At 54.0% G+C, this 15,453-nt stretch overlaps 1 protein-coding gene across 1 annotated transcript; it reads left to right on the forward strand.

The window, feature by feature from the left end:
• Positions 1–550: 550 nt before the first annotated feature.
• On the forward strand, positions 551–7,542 carry LOC147577892 (antizyme inhibitor 2-like). The gene is made up of 9 exons (XM_086715166.1): positions 551–715; positions 1,698–1,871; positions 2,291–2,463; positions 3,119–3,253; positions 4,149–4,314; positions 4,656–4,803; positions 6,101–6,201; positions 6,997–7,216; positions 7,415–7,542. The coding sequence occupies exons 1-9, from the start codon at positions 551–553 to the stop codon at positions 7,540–7,542; spliced, it is 1,410 nt and encodes a 469-aa protein (XP_086571292.1).
• Positions 7,543–15,453: the final 7,911 nt, after the last annotated feature.

Below are 15,453 nucleotides of genomic sequence, written 5' to 3' on the forward strand. Positions count from 1 at the left end.
TCACTTCAGTCTCAGGGATGTGTGGCCAACAGCAGGTCCAGTGGCAGCTCTAGGGAGCTCAGGTGCCAGTCCTAACTCGGCCACCGACCTCTTGGTGACTGTGCATGAGTCTCCTCCTTTCTCTGAACCTCTTGTCCCTGTGTGTACAATGGGCTTGTTGGATGAGATCATGTCTTGGGCCCCAGCTCTGAGTCTCATAATCTGAAGATCTTGAACTCCTCGCTTATCCTTCCTGCGCCTCTGTTTTCTCACCTGTGAACGGGGACATGTGTGTGAAGGAGCCCGGGAGAGGACGCCAGCCCTCTATTCTATACACACGGTGTGTGCATCTTGCTTGGGCTTCCTTTGTCTCTGAAGAGCCCAGGCCAGTGGCCCATGCTACAGATGGGAAAAATTTACCAGGGCGCCATGGGGGTCTTTGTGGCAAAAAGGAGGGCCGAGGACTGGCTGGCTTGGGAACACTGGCCTCTGGGACTTGCAGGGAGCTGGGAGAAGGGAGGAGGCCAGGTCCTTAGAGCAAAACCTTTCCAGGACTCCGGAACTGTGCCTGATGGAAGGATCTGTTGAAGGGTCGGGCACCAGCACCCCCCTTGGGAAGCCGAAGGAGAGTCAAGGACCCCCTGGAAGCGTGTGGCCAAAGGAGCTCATCGCACTGGAGCCTGGGGAATCTGCCTGGCAGGTGGCCCTGAAGAAGATCCAGGAGCTATCGGATTCAGTAGGAGGGAGAAGGAGGAAGAGGGAGGGACAGGGAGGGAAGGGGAGGGAGGGGGAGGGAGGGGTGGAAGAGAGTGAGGAGCAGAGAAGCGGAGTCTCAGTCCCTACTTTGGTGGACAAGAAATAAGACTTTTGATTTCGTGGTTTTATAGGTCAGTTTACTAGGACTTACTCCAAGCCTCAGCTCTGCTGGGGGTCAGTCAGGGAATAGTTTTCTGTGTCCGCTTTTTGCACCTCCCATCATCACGTGCAATTTTATCCAGCGCCAGGCTGCCTAGTTGAGGGTTGGAGCTGTTTCGTCCTCACTTTGATCTACAAAGACTATTGCCCTCATGTCTCCCGTTTAATTTTTTTTGTTTGTTTATTTTTGGGGGAGAGAGAGAGAGACAGAACATGAGCAGGGGAGGGGCAGGCAGAGAGACAGAGACTCAGAATCGGAAGCAGGCTCCAGGCTCTGAGCCGTCCGCACAGCGGGGCTCGAACTCATGGACCGTGAGATCATGACCTGAGCCGAAGTCGGACACTTCACTGAGCCACCCTGGAGCCCCTTGTCTCCCTGTTTAAAGCGTTAGAAGATCTGGAGTCAGGGGTCGCCTGGGTGGTTCAGTCGGTGAAGCGTCCAACTCTTAGCTTCGGCTCAGGTCAAGATCTCTTGGTTCATGAGATCAAGCCCTGTGTCGGGCTCTACGCCGACAGTGCGGAGCCTGATTGGGATTCTCTCTCCCTCTCTCTCTGTTCCTCCCCCATGCATTCTCTCTCTCTCTCTCTCAAAATAAATAAATAAACTTAAAAAAAAAAAAGACCTGGGGTCAAATCCTGTTTGTACTTGCTGCATGACCTTGAACCAGTGACTTTGTGTTTCCGAGCCCGTTTCCCCATCTCTAAAATGGTGGTGCCAATAGTACTTACCACGTTGAGTCGTCGTGAAAGTGAAGTGAGTGCCCACTACCCAGCCTCCCTGCCCTCCTTCCCTGCCCTGCCAGGACCACCGAGACCCCTTCATGGTAGCCGACCTGGGTGTGCTGGCCAGCCGTCACTGGGCCTTCTGCCAGGCCCTGCCACGGGTCTCGCCCTTCTACGCGGTAAAGTGCAACAGCAGTGTGTGGGTGCTGCGTGTTCTGAACACCCTGGGCACCGGCTTCGACTGCGCCAGCCAGGTGAGCCTGTGTCCCCTGCTGCCGTCACAGGCCTGACACTTCCTGGGGGAAAGGCCAGCCGCTAGGGAGCTGGGGCTGGGGACTGCGGCACCTAGAACCCTGGCTGACACCTGTCTTTGAGGGAATAAATGAATGAACCATGGGTGGTCGGCCTTCCACTGGGCCATGCGACCCGGCAGGCAACCAGTGAGTGGAGGGACCACAGGCTTTGGGTTCACGGGCACCACCATGTCACCTGAACCCCAGGTTCTTCCTCTTTAAACTGGGACCAACTGCGCTTTGCTCGGAGTCGTCTAGGAGCCTAAATAGCACATATGTGCTCAGCGCGGTGCCGGGTGCAGAGTACGGGTTCAGTCAAGGGCAGCCCCTTGCGGGGGGAGGGGCAGCGAGCCAGCTCCTGGCTCTGTCACCCTTGCCAGGTGGAGCTGGATCAAGTGCTGGGCCTGGGCGTGGCCCCCTCACGCATCATCTACGCCAACCCCTGCAAGCCTGTCTCCCACATCCAGTATGCTGCCCGCCACGGGGTGCGGCTCCTGACCTTCGACAGCGAGGAGGAGCTGACCAAGGTGGCCCAGCACTACCCCGGGGCCAGGTGAGACCAGTGGGGTGGTGCAAGCAAGCGGAGACAGGCGGAGCAAGGACCAGCTGGCCTGGGGCCCCTGCCAGGGGAGTTGGGCCTCCTCCGCGACCAGATGAAGGTGGTTCCATGGGGTGACTTGGGAGAGAGACTCAAGCAGCAAAGTCTAAGAATTTGAGTCAGTGGGCCCAATGTCTTCCCTGGCGCACACTGGTGCCACAAAAAAAAAAAAAAAAAAAAAGCACTGCTTATGTCTGCGTAGACACTGGGCAAAGCCTGGCATTAGGAGGTCTAGGGTCAGGGGACCTTAATGAAAAAAGCACTCACATCAGAGTCAGGGAGACCTGGGCTCACGTCTCAGCTTCATTTGCACATGCTGTGTGGTCTTGGGAAAGTTATCTAACGTCTCTGATCCTGTAGCATGGAGACCTACAGAAGGTGTATTTATCATTTTATTGCTTTCCTGCTTCTTCTTGCCTGAGCAAAAATCTGTAAGTGGTGAGTGTTTTAGTTCCTTGGCATTCCGTGGCTGGACAGTCCAGAGGAACTAGGCAGGGGCGGGTGGGAACGTGGAGAGAGATTGGGGGGGCGGGGGCGGGATGATAAACCATCCAGGCCTCGGGACTCATGTGTGTAAGAACCCTTGGCATCTCTCACACCCCTCTCCCAGGCTGGTCCTCCGGCTGTTGACCGAGGACAGCGAGAGCATCTTTCCCCTGAGCGCCAAGTTCGGGGCAAGCCTGGAGGCGTGTGAACGTCTGCTCAAGTCTGCCAGGGACCTGGGCTTGGCTGTGGTCGGAACCAGGTGAGAGCACTGGTTTTCCCTGCCTGGGAAGCACACTCTGAATCTCCAAGGCACTTGCCTTGGGTGCAAAATTTAAGGGGGTGTCAAAACACCTTTAATACAATATATTTTTTTTAAACATCAAAATTAATGCAAAAAATCCACGATGAGGCAAGTATCAAAATTTAAACTTAAAACTTCTGTATTTCATTCGTTGTGCACGTGTTTGCATCAATCTTGCTTTGATCAGTCGGTCAAGTGTCCAACCTTGGCTCGGGTCATGATCTCACAGGTCCAGAGTTCGAGCCCCGCGCGGGGCGCTGTGCTGACGGCTCAGAGCCTGGAGCCTGCTTCGATTTCTGTGTCTCCCTCTCTCTCTGCCCCTCCCCTGCTCACGCTCTGTCTCCGTCTCTCTCTCAAAAATGAATGACCGTTAAAAAAAATTGAAAAAAAGATCGCATTCAATGTTACTTATCTTGATGGCTTAGTGTTCAGGCACTGCCTTAAATTTCGCACCTGAGGAGAGGGCCTCACTCGCCTCACCCTACCTGGCCCTGATTGGTCCCCCGGCCCGCCCTGCGATTTGGGGTTCTGTTCACAGAAGGGGAGCCCCGCAGCTCCCCTTCTGGGGCTGGGAGCGCTGGGAGGTGGCAGCTGAGAGAAGTGACTGCCGCACCACCTCGAGGACCCCGATTCCGGGCCTGTCGCGTGCAATGCATGTGTCCCCGGGGACACGCAAGTGTATGTCCCAGGTTGCACGTTTCTGTGGGCCGGTGTAGTCACACGTGTCTTGCTGTGTGTATATGCGTGCTGGTCTCTACATCTTACCCCCGTTGGTGTTTCTGAACGTCCCTCTTCTTACTGACCCTTGTGTTTCCATGTGTGGTTCCCCACGTGTCATTTGACACGTGTCCAGCTTCCACGTGGGCTCGAACTGCCGAACACCGCACAGCTTCAAGCAGGCCATCGCTGACTGCCGGCGTGTATTTGAGATGGGCCGAGCGTTCGGGCATGACATGAGCCTCCTGGACATCGGAGGGGGCTTCCCCGGAGGGGAAGGCTGTGAGCCTCAGTTTGAGGAGGTCAGAGAGGAGGACGAGAGGGAACCTGGGCTGGGTCCAGGGGACAGTGGGTGTGTGTGTTTGTGTGTAGGGCGAGTTCTTGGAACTGAGTCACGTGCATGCATGTGGCTGGGGTTTGTCTTGATTGCTGTGGTTCCAAATTCAGACATCTCAGAGCGCTAGACTTGCTGTGTGTCCTTGGACAAGTCCCTTCCCCTCTCTGGGCCTCCGTTTCTGTTTCCTTGCTGGTCAAGGGGGGACGATAACACTTTCCACAGTGCTGTTATGGGAATGGAGGGGGATGATGCAGGTAAAGCCCCCACATAGGGACTGGTCACCTTAGGGTCTCTCTGTCCCTGTAGATGGCGAGAGTGATCAATGCCGCCCTGGCCCAGGACTTCCCCGAGGGGAGTGGTGTTGAGATCATCGCGGAGCCTGGACGCTTCTATGCGGCGTCTGTCTGCATGGCTGCCGTCAACATCATTGCCAAGAAGGCTGTGCTGGAGTCTGGTGTGTGGGCCAGCACTGGGTGGGGAGGGCACTGTCCAGATGTTCCCAGGCCCTGGGGGGAGAGGACGGACAGGGGGTCTGGGCTGCACCCCTGGTGCCTAATGGGAGTAGAAATGAACCTGTTAATATCACTATCGTGCTGTTCTCAAATTGCCTGGGAGGTAGAGAACCAAGGCGAAGCCTCTACTCTTCCTGAGCGGTCAGTGAATGCGTATTGTGTTTACGGAGGCAAAGTCACAGGCTACAGCTCGTGAGGTCACAGACACCACTGTGCTGCTGTGCCTCTGAAATTCTTCGAGCAAGTGCCTTCTAGCAGGTGCAGACCCTGCAACAAAAAACATACCGAGTAAAGACAAATTCTCGTTGATTTATTTATTTCTGAGAGAGAGAGAGAGAGAGAGGGAGAGAGAGAGCAAGTGGGGGGAGGGCAGAAAGAGAGGGGAAGAGAGAGTCCCAAGCAGGCTCTGCACTGACAGGGCAGAGCCTGCTTGGGATTCTCTCTCTCTCTCTGGCCCTCCCCCACCCGCTATCTCAAAATAAATAAATAAATTACAAATTAAAAAAAAAAAAAAAAAAAAAAAACAGAGGTCAGTGTACAATCCTGAGTTTAGATTCAAGGAAGCAATACTCTGTGGACAGACTAAGTGGCTGTGAAGAAACTGGCTTGGTAGTGGGTCACGTCTGACAGATCTGGCGGGCCCGGGTGACCCCAGCTCAATACGCACCAGGAGTGTGATGGGGCTACGAGAAAGCCACTATCTGTGCTTGCTTCAGCAACATCAACGGAGGCAGGGTATTTAGGCAGAGGGAGGTGAGAGTCGGGCTCCAGTCTGTGACTGTCAGAGTCAGACACTGTTTTCAAATGTATCTGAGGTTTGTTTTCATCAGGTAACAGAAGACACCCAGGCATGGAGATAACTGTCCCGGAGGAAGAAAGTTTTTAGTCACGGTTCCCTAGAAATAGGAGACCGGGCATGGCTCGCAGGGCCCCGGGGGAAGGACCAGGGTGCGTGGGGCAGGAGGAGCAAGCAGAAGTCAGGGGGAGAGCCTCTGGTGTGGTTGTCGGGGGACGGCATGGGGGAGGCGGGTGAGCTGGCTGGGCAGAGGGGGCGGCGGGAGCCCAGAAGACAGGCCCCCACCTTGCTTGGGCTCCAGAAGACCCCTGAGACAGAGAACAGGTGTTACCAGCACTGGGCAGCGGGTCTGGGCCCCTCCCAAGGGCGCTGCGCTCAGGGGTTGAGGGTCAGCGGGGAGACTGGCCAAGCACATCACTGTCCTGCCCTCTCCCCACTCCCAGGAGGCCGCCGGAAACTGCTGTACTATCTCAACGATGGCCACTACGGCATCTTCCGCCTCTTCCTCAGGGAGCCTGCCCCCAGCACGCCCATTGTGGTGAAGGTAAGGGTGTGGCTTTGGCACTCCTGGACTCGAAGGCCCCTAAGTCCGGCCCCCAGTCCTGAGAGGCAGGGGTGCTTGCAGCCAGGTGGGGAGGTAAAGGACCTCAGACCCTCTGTGGTTTGCAGGTGGCCATTCCACGTGCTTGCACAAGGACACACACCGGGGTGCCTACGTGTATCTGCACGTGTGATTCCGTATGTGTGCGTTTCTTTGTGTGGGCCTGCTGATCTGCGCTTGTGCGGGTGGGTGGGGGCAGGTCCGTGAGTCTGCATCGGTGCGCGTGCGTGTCTGTTTGGCGATGCGTGTTTCTACGTACGTCTCTGCATGCACGCACTTGTGTTTCCAGAATCCCTGAGTGCGACCGGTGAAGGAGGCTTAGGAAGGGGAGAGTCTCACACTCTGATCCACACTAGATCACCTGGAGAGCTTTGAAACACCCCAGTGCCCGGGTGATGCCCTAGACCACTGAAATCAGAATTGAGATGGGTCGAGACCCTGGCATTGGTCCTTGGTTAAAACTCCCCAGGTGATCCCCACGAGTGATTATTGAATAAAATAATCTCATTTTGTAGGGGAAAGCCAAGTCCCACCCGTGCCTGCATCTGTGAACTGGCACAGTTGGAATGTGTTGCTAGAATACGAACTCCATGAAGGCGGGGTTGGTCTTTATGGGTGGCTGGTAGGGTCCTTGCTGGTGCCTTCCTGCTCAGGCCCTGGGCGCATGCCCCGCCAGCCCGGGGAGCGGGCTGGGGGAACCAGGGGGTTCTCTGAGTCCCTGCCCTTTGCTCCCTGCAGGAGCTCTGCTCGGACCCACCCCTCTTCCCCTGCACCCTGTACGGTCCCACATGTGATGCCTTTGACAAGCTCTTCCGAGAGGAGGTGCAGCTGCCGGAGCTGGATGTGGGTGACTGGCTTGTCTTCCCCTCCATGGGCGCTTATACATCCTCTATGAGCTCCACCTTCAATGGCTTCCCGCCTGCCTCCACCTACTACGCCATGGAACCCGAGCTCAGGTGTCTGGAAGGAGAAAGAAGGGACAGGCCACTGAGGGGATCTCCGCAGGGTCTGAGCTTGGCGAGGGGAGCTTGTGGCTAAGCTCTGGGGCCCTAGGCCTAGGAAATACCCTACTCCCCGCCGCTGGCCCCAGCAAAGCTCCAATGGTCTGACTGCTCTTTGACACTGGCCTCTGCCTTTGGCTTTGACCCTGTCACAGCCTCTCCCCACCTGGGTGGCTCCAACAGCTCTGACGTGCACACGCCTTTGAAGGCAAGATCAGGCAGCCCTAGGGCCCCAGCTGACCCTCAGTCCCGTGGTCAAGGCCCCACTCTGCTCCGTTTGTGACGGCTCCCTGGTTTCCTCCCCTAGCAGCTTCCGGGTCCCTCGCAGCCTCTGCCCCAGCGTCCCCTCTCTGCCCACCCTAAGGCTCACCCCCTGAGGTGCAGAGGGGACTCTAGAACCTTCCTTTACTGGTGCAATCTTCCCACAGGAGCCTGCTGGGGACGGCACCTTAGGCTGGGAGGTGGTGGTGGAGATGCTCCAGACTCCGTGGTATGTCCACGCGGGGACACGTGGGGTGGGCGTGGGGGGCCGCCACAGGGGTGGGTGAGAGGTTTGGGTGCTTCTGAAGTGACGAGGCAACTTTCAAGGTTCAAAATTGTTTATCTCCCAAAGTGGACCTGACGTCTAGGCCGGTTCCTCTGGCAGCCACTCCCCCCCCCCCACCCCGCCTGCCCCTGACCCCCTCCCCACCCCACCCCAGACCCTGGTCCTGGGGACGGGGGCTGAGAACCTTGCGGCTTTACAACAAGTGGCCCCGGAGGCTACGTCCTAGGCTGGGAGGCAGCCTGCACTGAGCGGTACCTTGAGATCTTTCCCCCTTCCTTTCATTCAGTTAGTGAGCCCTGTGTGGTTCCAGAAAGGTCTGCATGAGCTACGGGCACCCAGTCTAGTGGTGAGAGCACTGGCTTTGGAGTGCTCAGACAGGCCTGGGAGGAAGCCAGGCTCCGCCACAGAGGAACAGTGCTGGCAGTGCCTCGGTTTCCCCATCTGTGAAGAGAGGATAATATTAGTATCCCCCCCGCCACCCAGGGTTGTTGAGAGGAAGAAGTCATATAGTGCAAATCCTCAAGCAAGGTCCGTTCACACCCAGGGCCCCGCCTCTGGCTGCCCCTGGTCCCGGGCCAGCCCCATGGTCTGGGCATCCTCAGGGAGCCACATAGCATCTGGCCACACAGCATGGGCCAAGTGAGTGCCTCGGGCCTGGCCTCAGCCTCAGAAACCCCCAGGCTGCAAGGTTGGATGGACAAGGTATGAATATAACCAAGTCCGAAATAGGGTGGACACTACTGTGTGTCCTCTGGGCGCGCTAAAACCTTAAAAACGGTATTTGGGGGAGTTCTGAGCTCAAAAAGGAAATGAGTGTTACAGGGGAGGAGGTTGGCAGAGGTGAGGGTGGGGACAGGTCAGGATGACTGGCCACATTCCTTCAGCAAGTGAAGGCCCAGAGGCCAAAGCCACCCACCTCCTGTGTCCTGTGTCCCTTTTAAGCTTCTGCTGATGAGACGTTCTCCGATCCCCAGCCTCTGCAATGGTCCTCCCCGTCCTCCGGAGTCAGCCCCCCTCGGCCAACACCTCCCAGCATCCCTGGACTAAAGAGAATTGTCCCCCAGATACATGGGAAGGGATGGGCCCCAGACGCCGCCCTAGAAAGCCAGAGGGCTCAGACGGCCTTCAGACAGCCTGTCCCCAATTCATCTCCCGGTGCCTGAGAGTTGGGGATGGAAACATCCACGCCAACCCCCTCAGAGGTGTCTGGAGGCAGAGACATGAGCGGGCTTTAGGGAAAACATAAAGTTTGCTTCAGATGCAAGAAACGTTGGTGTGTTTTCCGTTTTGCCCTCTGATGCTGTGATTGTGGTTATCCATCCACCCATCTATCCATCCACTCAGCAGAAATCTGAGGGCCGAGTGTGTGCCTGGCGCTGTTCCAGGCACAGGTAACACACAGCGAAAAGACGGACAAGACCCCACGCTCACGGAGCGAACCTTCCCGTTGGGAAAAGAGACAGCGTGCACAGACATATAAATACATCACAAACTACAGTGGAGGCAATAAATGCTGTGAGGAAAAATAAAGCAGAGCCAGAGGATGGTGAATGAAGGAAGATGTGCTATTTTAGGTGGGAGGACGCGGGGGAGGCCGGCCTGAGGCGTGGCGTGGGAGCGGAGACCCGAGGGCCGCGAGCGAGGGCCCGTGGGGTTGCTGGGTCACAAGAGTCCCAGGCATGGCAACCTCAAGTTCCAGGCCAGGGATGGAGACTGTTAAAAAAAGAAAAAAGAAAAAAGGCAAGGGGATGAATGGGAGTGGGCAGAGTGAGTGAGGGCAGGTGCTGGGAGGGGAGGAAGAGGAGGGCCCAGCGTTGATTGATCAGGCCTCAAGGTAAGGCAGGGCTTTGACTTTGTTCCAAGCCGGAGGGCAGGCCCTGGAGGGGTTGAGCAGGTGCGCGCGGTGGGAGTGCAGAGAGAAAGGGAGGAGGTTCTTGCCAGCTTGGGGAAATGACGGGTGCTCAGACTGGGCACCTAGTGAGACGTGGCCAGTCCAGGGCAGGGTGGAAAGGTCCTGGTAAAGAATTTGCCGAGGGGCCAGCTGGGGTACCCGGGGCAAGGAGAGGAGTCAAGGACGACTCCCGGGCTCTGGGCCAGAGTTGCTGGTAGGGGAACAGGGACCCCGGGGAGGCGCAGCAGGTCAGGAGGGGTTCAAATCGAGAGCTCAGCTTTGACAAGTCAAGTTGGAGAGGTCTGTCCAGCCTCCAGATGGAGTCACACACAAGTATCTGGTTCCAGGGCCAGGGCCAGGCCTCAGGACAGGGCATACACAGCTGGGTGGCGGGGGGCACTGGGCACTGGCTTCCAGGCCAACCAGGAAGCGAGCGTAGCTAGAGAAGACACAAGGCACATTTCAAAGAGGGAACGCCTGTCGTTGGGGGAGGGGGATGGGGACGGGGAGGCCACCGGTGGTCTTTACCAGAGGCTTTCGGTGTGAGAGAATAGGAAGGTGGCGGAGGTGAGGTCCAGAGAGGACAGGTGAGAGGGTGGGCGAGGGCACGGCTTCCAGGGACTTGTGTCGGACTCGGGCTGCGGACTATGGGAGGATGGCCGGGAGAAGGGCAGGTCCCGTCAGGAGGTTGAAGATGAGCGATATTACGGCTTGTTTGTAGGCTCAGGAGGATGCTGTGCTGGCTGGCGGGGAAAATAACTAAGATGCAGAAGAGAGGGGCCGGTTACCAACGCGGGACCTGGGGGGGGGGGGGGGGGAGGGGGAGGGGGAGGGGACGGTGAGCCTCCAGTGCCCTGGGTGGGAGCTCGGCGGCTCATCCCAGCTAACAGAAGGCAGGGCACACAGCGGCGCCCTGAGGGACCTCGGGAGAGAGTGGGGTTCTCTTCTGATTGGTTCTGTCTTCTCGGTGAAAAACAAGATCCAAGATCCAGGCGGAGAGGGAGGGGGCAGGTGTTTGGAGGAGAGGGGCAGACATGGGGAAGTCACAAGAGGGCGAGAGTGAATGGGCCAGTGACATGGGGCGCGATTGCCTTGCCCACTGAGGTGTGTGGGGGGCAACCCGGAGCGAGGCCGGGCATTCGGTGTGTTTTGTCTTCATCCACATTCGGCTGCCTGGGTGCAGGGGCACGGCGGAGGGCTCTGCGGTCCAGGCTGCACTTATGGCTGGCTACCCCCAAAGCCCCTGCAGTCCTCCAAGCCCTCTCGCGACCCCACATACTGTCCTTCCACAGACACATCTGCTGGAGACTCCTTCACGATGACCCCCCCACTTCGGAGAAGCGAAGGGACCTGGGCACCTAGCGATGAGCGGCAGAGCTGGGGTTAGAATTCACATGCAAGGTCAATGTCAGGGCAGCAGGGGCGTGCACGCTATGTTGAAAGTCATGCGTCCCAGATGGTGGGAAAAAACAAAAACAAAAACAAAAACAAAACCAAAACCAAGCTGGGCAGCTGGGGGATTAAATCTCAGGTGTTTCGTGCCTCGGGAGGGACCAAGGCTTTGTCCAGTTAAACTGTGGTGACTTGCTGCCACCCACTGGCTACTCGTGGTATTGCATCCGGACGGACAGTGCTCAGGATTTGCTTGGCCCACTAAGGATTCACGGCCCGGCCCAACAACGCCTTGTTGCAAGGGTTTGGTGGGAGTTCTCACTCCCCGCTTTTTTTTTTTTTTTTTTAATTATTTTAATGTTTTTATTTATTTTTGAGACAGAGACAGAGCATGAATGGGGGAGGGGCAGAGAGAGAGGGAGACACAGAATCGGAAGCAGGCTCCAGGCTCTGAGCCATCATCAGCCCAGAGCCCGACGCGGGGCTCGAACTCACGGACCTTGAGATCGTGACCTGAGCTGAAGTCGGACGCTTAACCGACTGAGCCACCCAGGCGCCCTTCACTTCCCGCTTTGACAAGTGAGAAAATGGAAGCCAAGAGCGGTGTCTTTAAAATTCCGTCTGTACCTCTGGCCTCCATCCGCTCAGGTGTTCATTCATTCAGTAAGCATTCCTGGAACACCTACTCTGTACCAGATGCGGTTTTAGGCGCTGGGATTCAGCAGGAAATAGGCCAGGAGACAGCATTGCTCCTGCGGGGCTGCCGTTTTGGGGGTTCCGGGGGGGGGCAGATACTAAACAAGTAAATGGGTGCTGTGGAGGAATTAAGAGGGAGTGGCCGGAGAGGGTGGTTGGGAGATGACATGTGAGGAGAGACCTGATGGCCGAGAGGGTTGGGAAAGACTCCAGGGGGAGGGAACAGCACTGCAAAGGCCCTGAGGCTCTGCAAGATTTGGGGTTCCAGACCCCGTGGAGCCCAGTGACGCTCCAGCCCATGGCGATCCGTGGAGAAGCACAGCGGCCAGGGCAGACCGTTCTCAGGGGGGTAGTGCCGTTGACCTTCTCTCTGTGAATCCACATCTTCTCTCAACCCCCACCTTACTCACACAGCTGGCCACTCTGCCCTCCAAACTCCTCCTCTCTTAGCTTGGGTGACACCAACCTCCAGCGGCAGGAAGAGCTAGGATCAGTCTCCTGTTACGGTCAAGGCTTAACGTTCAAACTTGAGTTGTTTCTGGTCTGAAGGAACTCACTGACCTGTCGAAAGCTAGAGCAGGAAATGCTGGAATGTGGAGTCAAAGGTCAAGGTTGACATTTCTGGGAGCTGGGACAGGAGCATGCAGGAGAGAACTGGAGTTATAAGCTGTCGCCGAGCTCTAAGTGTGTGTTTGTGACCCTGTCTGCGGCCAGTGGTGAGCCACCCTTGCAAATGTGTGGAAGCGCGTTTAGAATGAATATTTATAAGTTTGTATACATAGTATGAGTATGCCTTCTTCCACTTCTATGAGTGGTGCTCCAAGAAAGAATACATTTTGGAAGCAAAGTAAGTCCCAAAAGTGGCAATTCCGACATGTACCTTGAACACTGCCCAGTTGTGTTAGCTGACATTTCCCAGTGTTTGAATATTTGCCAGAGGCTCTATTCTTTGTAACGCAAAATATTTCATCATTAAAAAAAAGGAGAGTTGTATGAAGCAATGTGTACCCTAATACCCCACTTGAAGATATGTTTGGACACACACTTAATTCAACCAGCCTCAATGCGAAATGAAATAAGCATTTCCACTTCTGAAATATTTATCATAAACACAAAGCTCAAAGGCAGTTACTACGTTAGGTGTTCTAAATTTTCATTTTAAGGAGGACTTTTAAATAGTAAACATTCATGATATTATCATTCCATCTTAAAAATAATTTCTCTTTGGCATTTGCTTTGAGTTAACGTTCTGCTTTTTATTTTATTTTATTGTTTTAGACATTTTTTAATGCTTTTTCATTTTGAGAGAGAGAGAGCATGTGTCGGGGGAGAGGCAGAGAGAGAGAGAAGAGAGGGAGAGAGAGAGAATCCCAAGCAGGCTCCATGTTGTCAGCATAGAGCCTGATGAAGGGCTTGATCTCACGAACCATGAGATCATGTCCTGAGCCAAAATCAAGAGTTGGATACTCAATCGACTGAGCCACCTAGGCACCCTGGGCTCTTTTTAAAAATTAGATCTATGGGGCGCCTGGGTGGCGCAGTCGGTTAAGCGTCCGACTTCAGCCAGGTCACGATCTCGCGGTCCGTGAGTTCGAGCCCCGCGTCAGGCTCTGGGCTGATGGCTCAGAGCCTGGAGCCTGTTTCCGATTCTGTGTCTCCCTCTCTCTCTGCCCCTCCCCCGTTCATGCTCTGTCTCTCTCTGTCCCAAAAATAAATAAACGTTGAAAAAAAAATTAAAAATTAGATCTACATTCTTTTTTTTTAAATGTTTATTTATTTTGAGAGAGCGAGAGAGAGGATTCTAAGCAGGCTCTGCACTGTCAGCTCAGAGCTGGATCTCCTGAACCGTGAGATCATGACCAGAGCTGAAATCGAGAGTCAGATGCCCAACCAGCAGAGCCACCCAGGTGCCCCAATGTTTCCCTTTGTAATGTGTTTATGATCAAATGTCTGTATAAGGTAGAGATCATTTTTATATCCTGCAACTTTGCTGAATTCATGAATCAGCTCTAGCAGTTTTTAGGTAGAGATCATTTTTACATTTTATTGACATATATCATCTTGTCATATTACATTATCCCATTATAATAATAAGCTATGCATTTATTACTATACTTTTTAAAATAGAAAACCTCTGAAATGTTTGTTATAGCCTTCTTACAGAAAAATGTTCACTGTTTATTATTATGGTCAATCATTATTTTTCCAAAACACATAAAGTGTTAGGAAAAATATGACATACTATATGATTTAAGGAATGTCAGAAAATTTCCTGAGATTCTGTTATCTCATACCCAAATCCCAAAGAATCGTATCTGTTGGGAATTTGGAAATGTTTTTTGAAGCTCTAACATCTCTTTTTTTTTTTTAATTTTTTTAATGCTTATTTATTTTTGAGAGAGAAATAGACAGAGTCAAGCAGGGGAGGGGCAGAGAGAGGGGGAGACTCCGAAGCAGGCCCCGGGCTCCAAGCTGTCAGCACAGAGCCCGAGCGGGGCTCGAACTCACGGACCGCGAGATCATGACCTCAGCCGATGTCGGACGCTTAACAGACTGAGCAGCCCAGGTGCCCCTAAGCTCTAACATATCTTAATTTTGCATACCACCCCATCCCAAAGCCACTGCTCTAATTGCCAGAACTCTGTCATCTTCCTGCCTTATGAGTCAGTCTCCAGGCTCCTCTAACACCCTCCACAGTCCTCAGAAGGATCTTTCTAAAGTGAAAACGGATGGTCATTCCTCTGTGAACTCCTTCCCTGGATCCCCAGCACCTTCACCAGTGTTTCTCAAAATGCATCTGCGGATGACTGCATAAAAACATCTGGGAGTTTCTTAAATGTGGCGGTTTGGGGAGCCTCGTTCAGGCAACACCGAATCACAATTTCTGGGAGCCTGGGAAATCTCTGCACACTTATCACATCTTCTGGATGGCTTCTTAATAAGCTTTTTTTTTTTTTTTTAATGGTTAAATACAACACAAATATAGGAAGCCACATAAAACAAATGTACGGATTAATGAAACCGTAATAAAGCAAACACCTGTTGGAAGGCAAAACCTTGTCACTCACCCCAGAAACTCTCCACATGCCCCCTCCCAATCATGATCCCCCCCCACCCCCGACCGTCCACCTGCCAATACAACTAACATCCTGGCTCCCTTTGTCTGCTTTTCTTTCATTTCAATGTGCTGCTGAATTTTGTTTAGTCTTTGGTTCTCTTTCTATAGTTGTTTTCCCTTCTTTTTGTGATTCCCTCGTGAATGAAACCAGATTATTTTGTCTGATGGAGTTTCCCCGTCATTGCTAATTTCATCCCCATGGTTGCAGGCCACATGTGCCTCTCTCCTCTGAAAGTCCTATTAATTGGTAGTTGGATCTAGTGGCTTGATGAGATCTATATTTGATTTTTTTTGACAAGCCTACTTTACAGGTGATGAGTGATAAATCTTATCTCAGCCATTCTGGTGATAGGACATGCGATTTCACTGTGGTTTTCATTTGGAGTTTCCTAACAACCAGTGACGTTGAATCCCTTTGCATGGGCTTAGTGGCCATTGGCATGTCCTCTTTTGTGAAATCTCAGTCTAAGCCTTGTTGCAACAATCTGTCACTATGTGACAAACCACCACAAAAATTCGTGGCTTAAGACGAAACCATTTATTTGCTTAC

This window comes from Puma concolor, chromosome C1, assembly GCF_028749965.1.
Source record: "Puma concolor isolate L17-30 chromosome C1, mPumCon1.1.hap2, whole genome shotgun sequence".
In the NCBI taxonomy this organism is placed as follows: Eukaryota; Metazoa; Chordata; class Mammalia; order Carnivora; family Felidae; genus Puma; species Puma concolor.

Coding starts and splice junctions, on each gene's coding strand:
- LOC147577892 (XM_086715166.1), top strand. CDS start 551: ATGGAAGGATCTGTTGAAGGGTCGGGCACCAGCACCCCCCTTGGGAAG. Junction 4,804..6,100: donor GAAGGCTGTGCTGGAGTCTG/GTGTGTGGGCCA, acceptor CCCCACTCCCAG/GAGGCCGCCGGAAACTGCTG. Junction 7,217..7,414: donor CATGGAACCCGAGCTCAGGT/GTCTGGAAGGAG, acceptor ACCCTGTCACAG/CCTCTCCCCACCTGGGTGGC.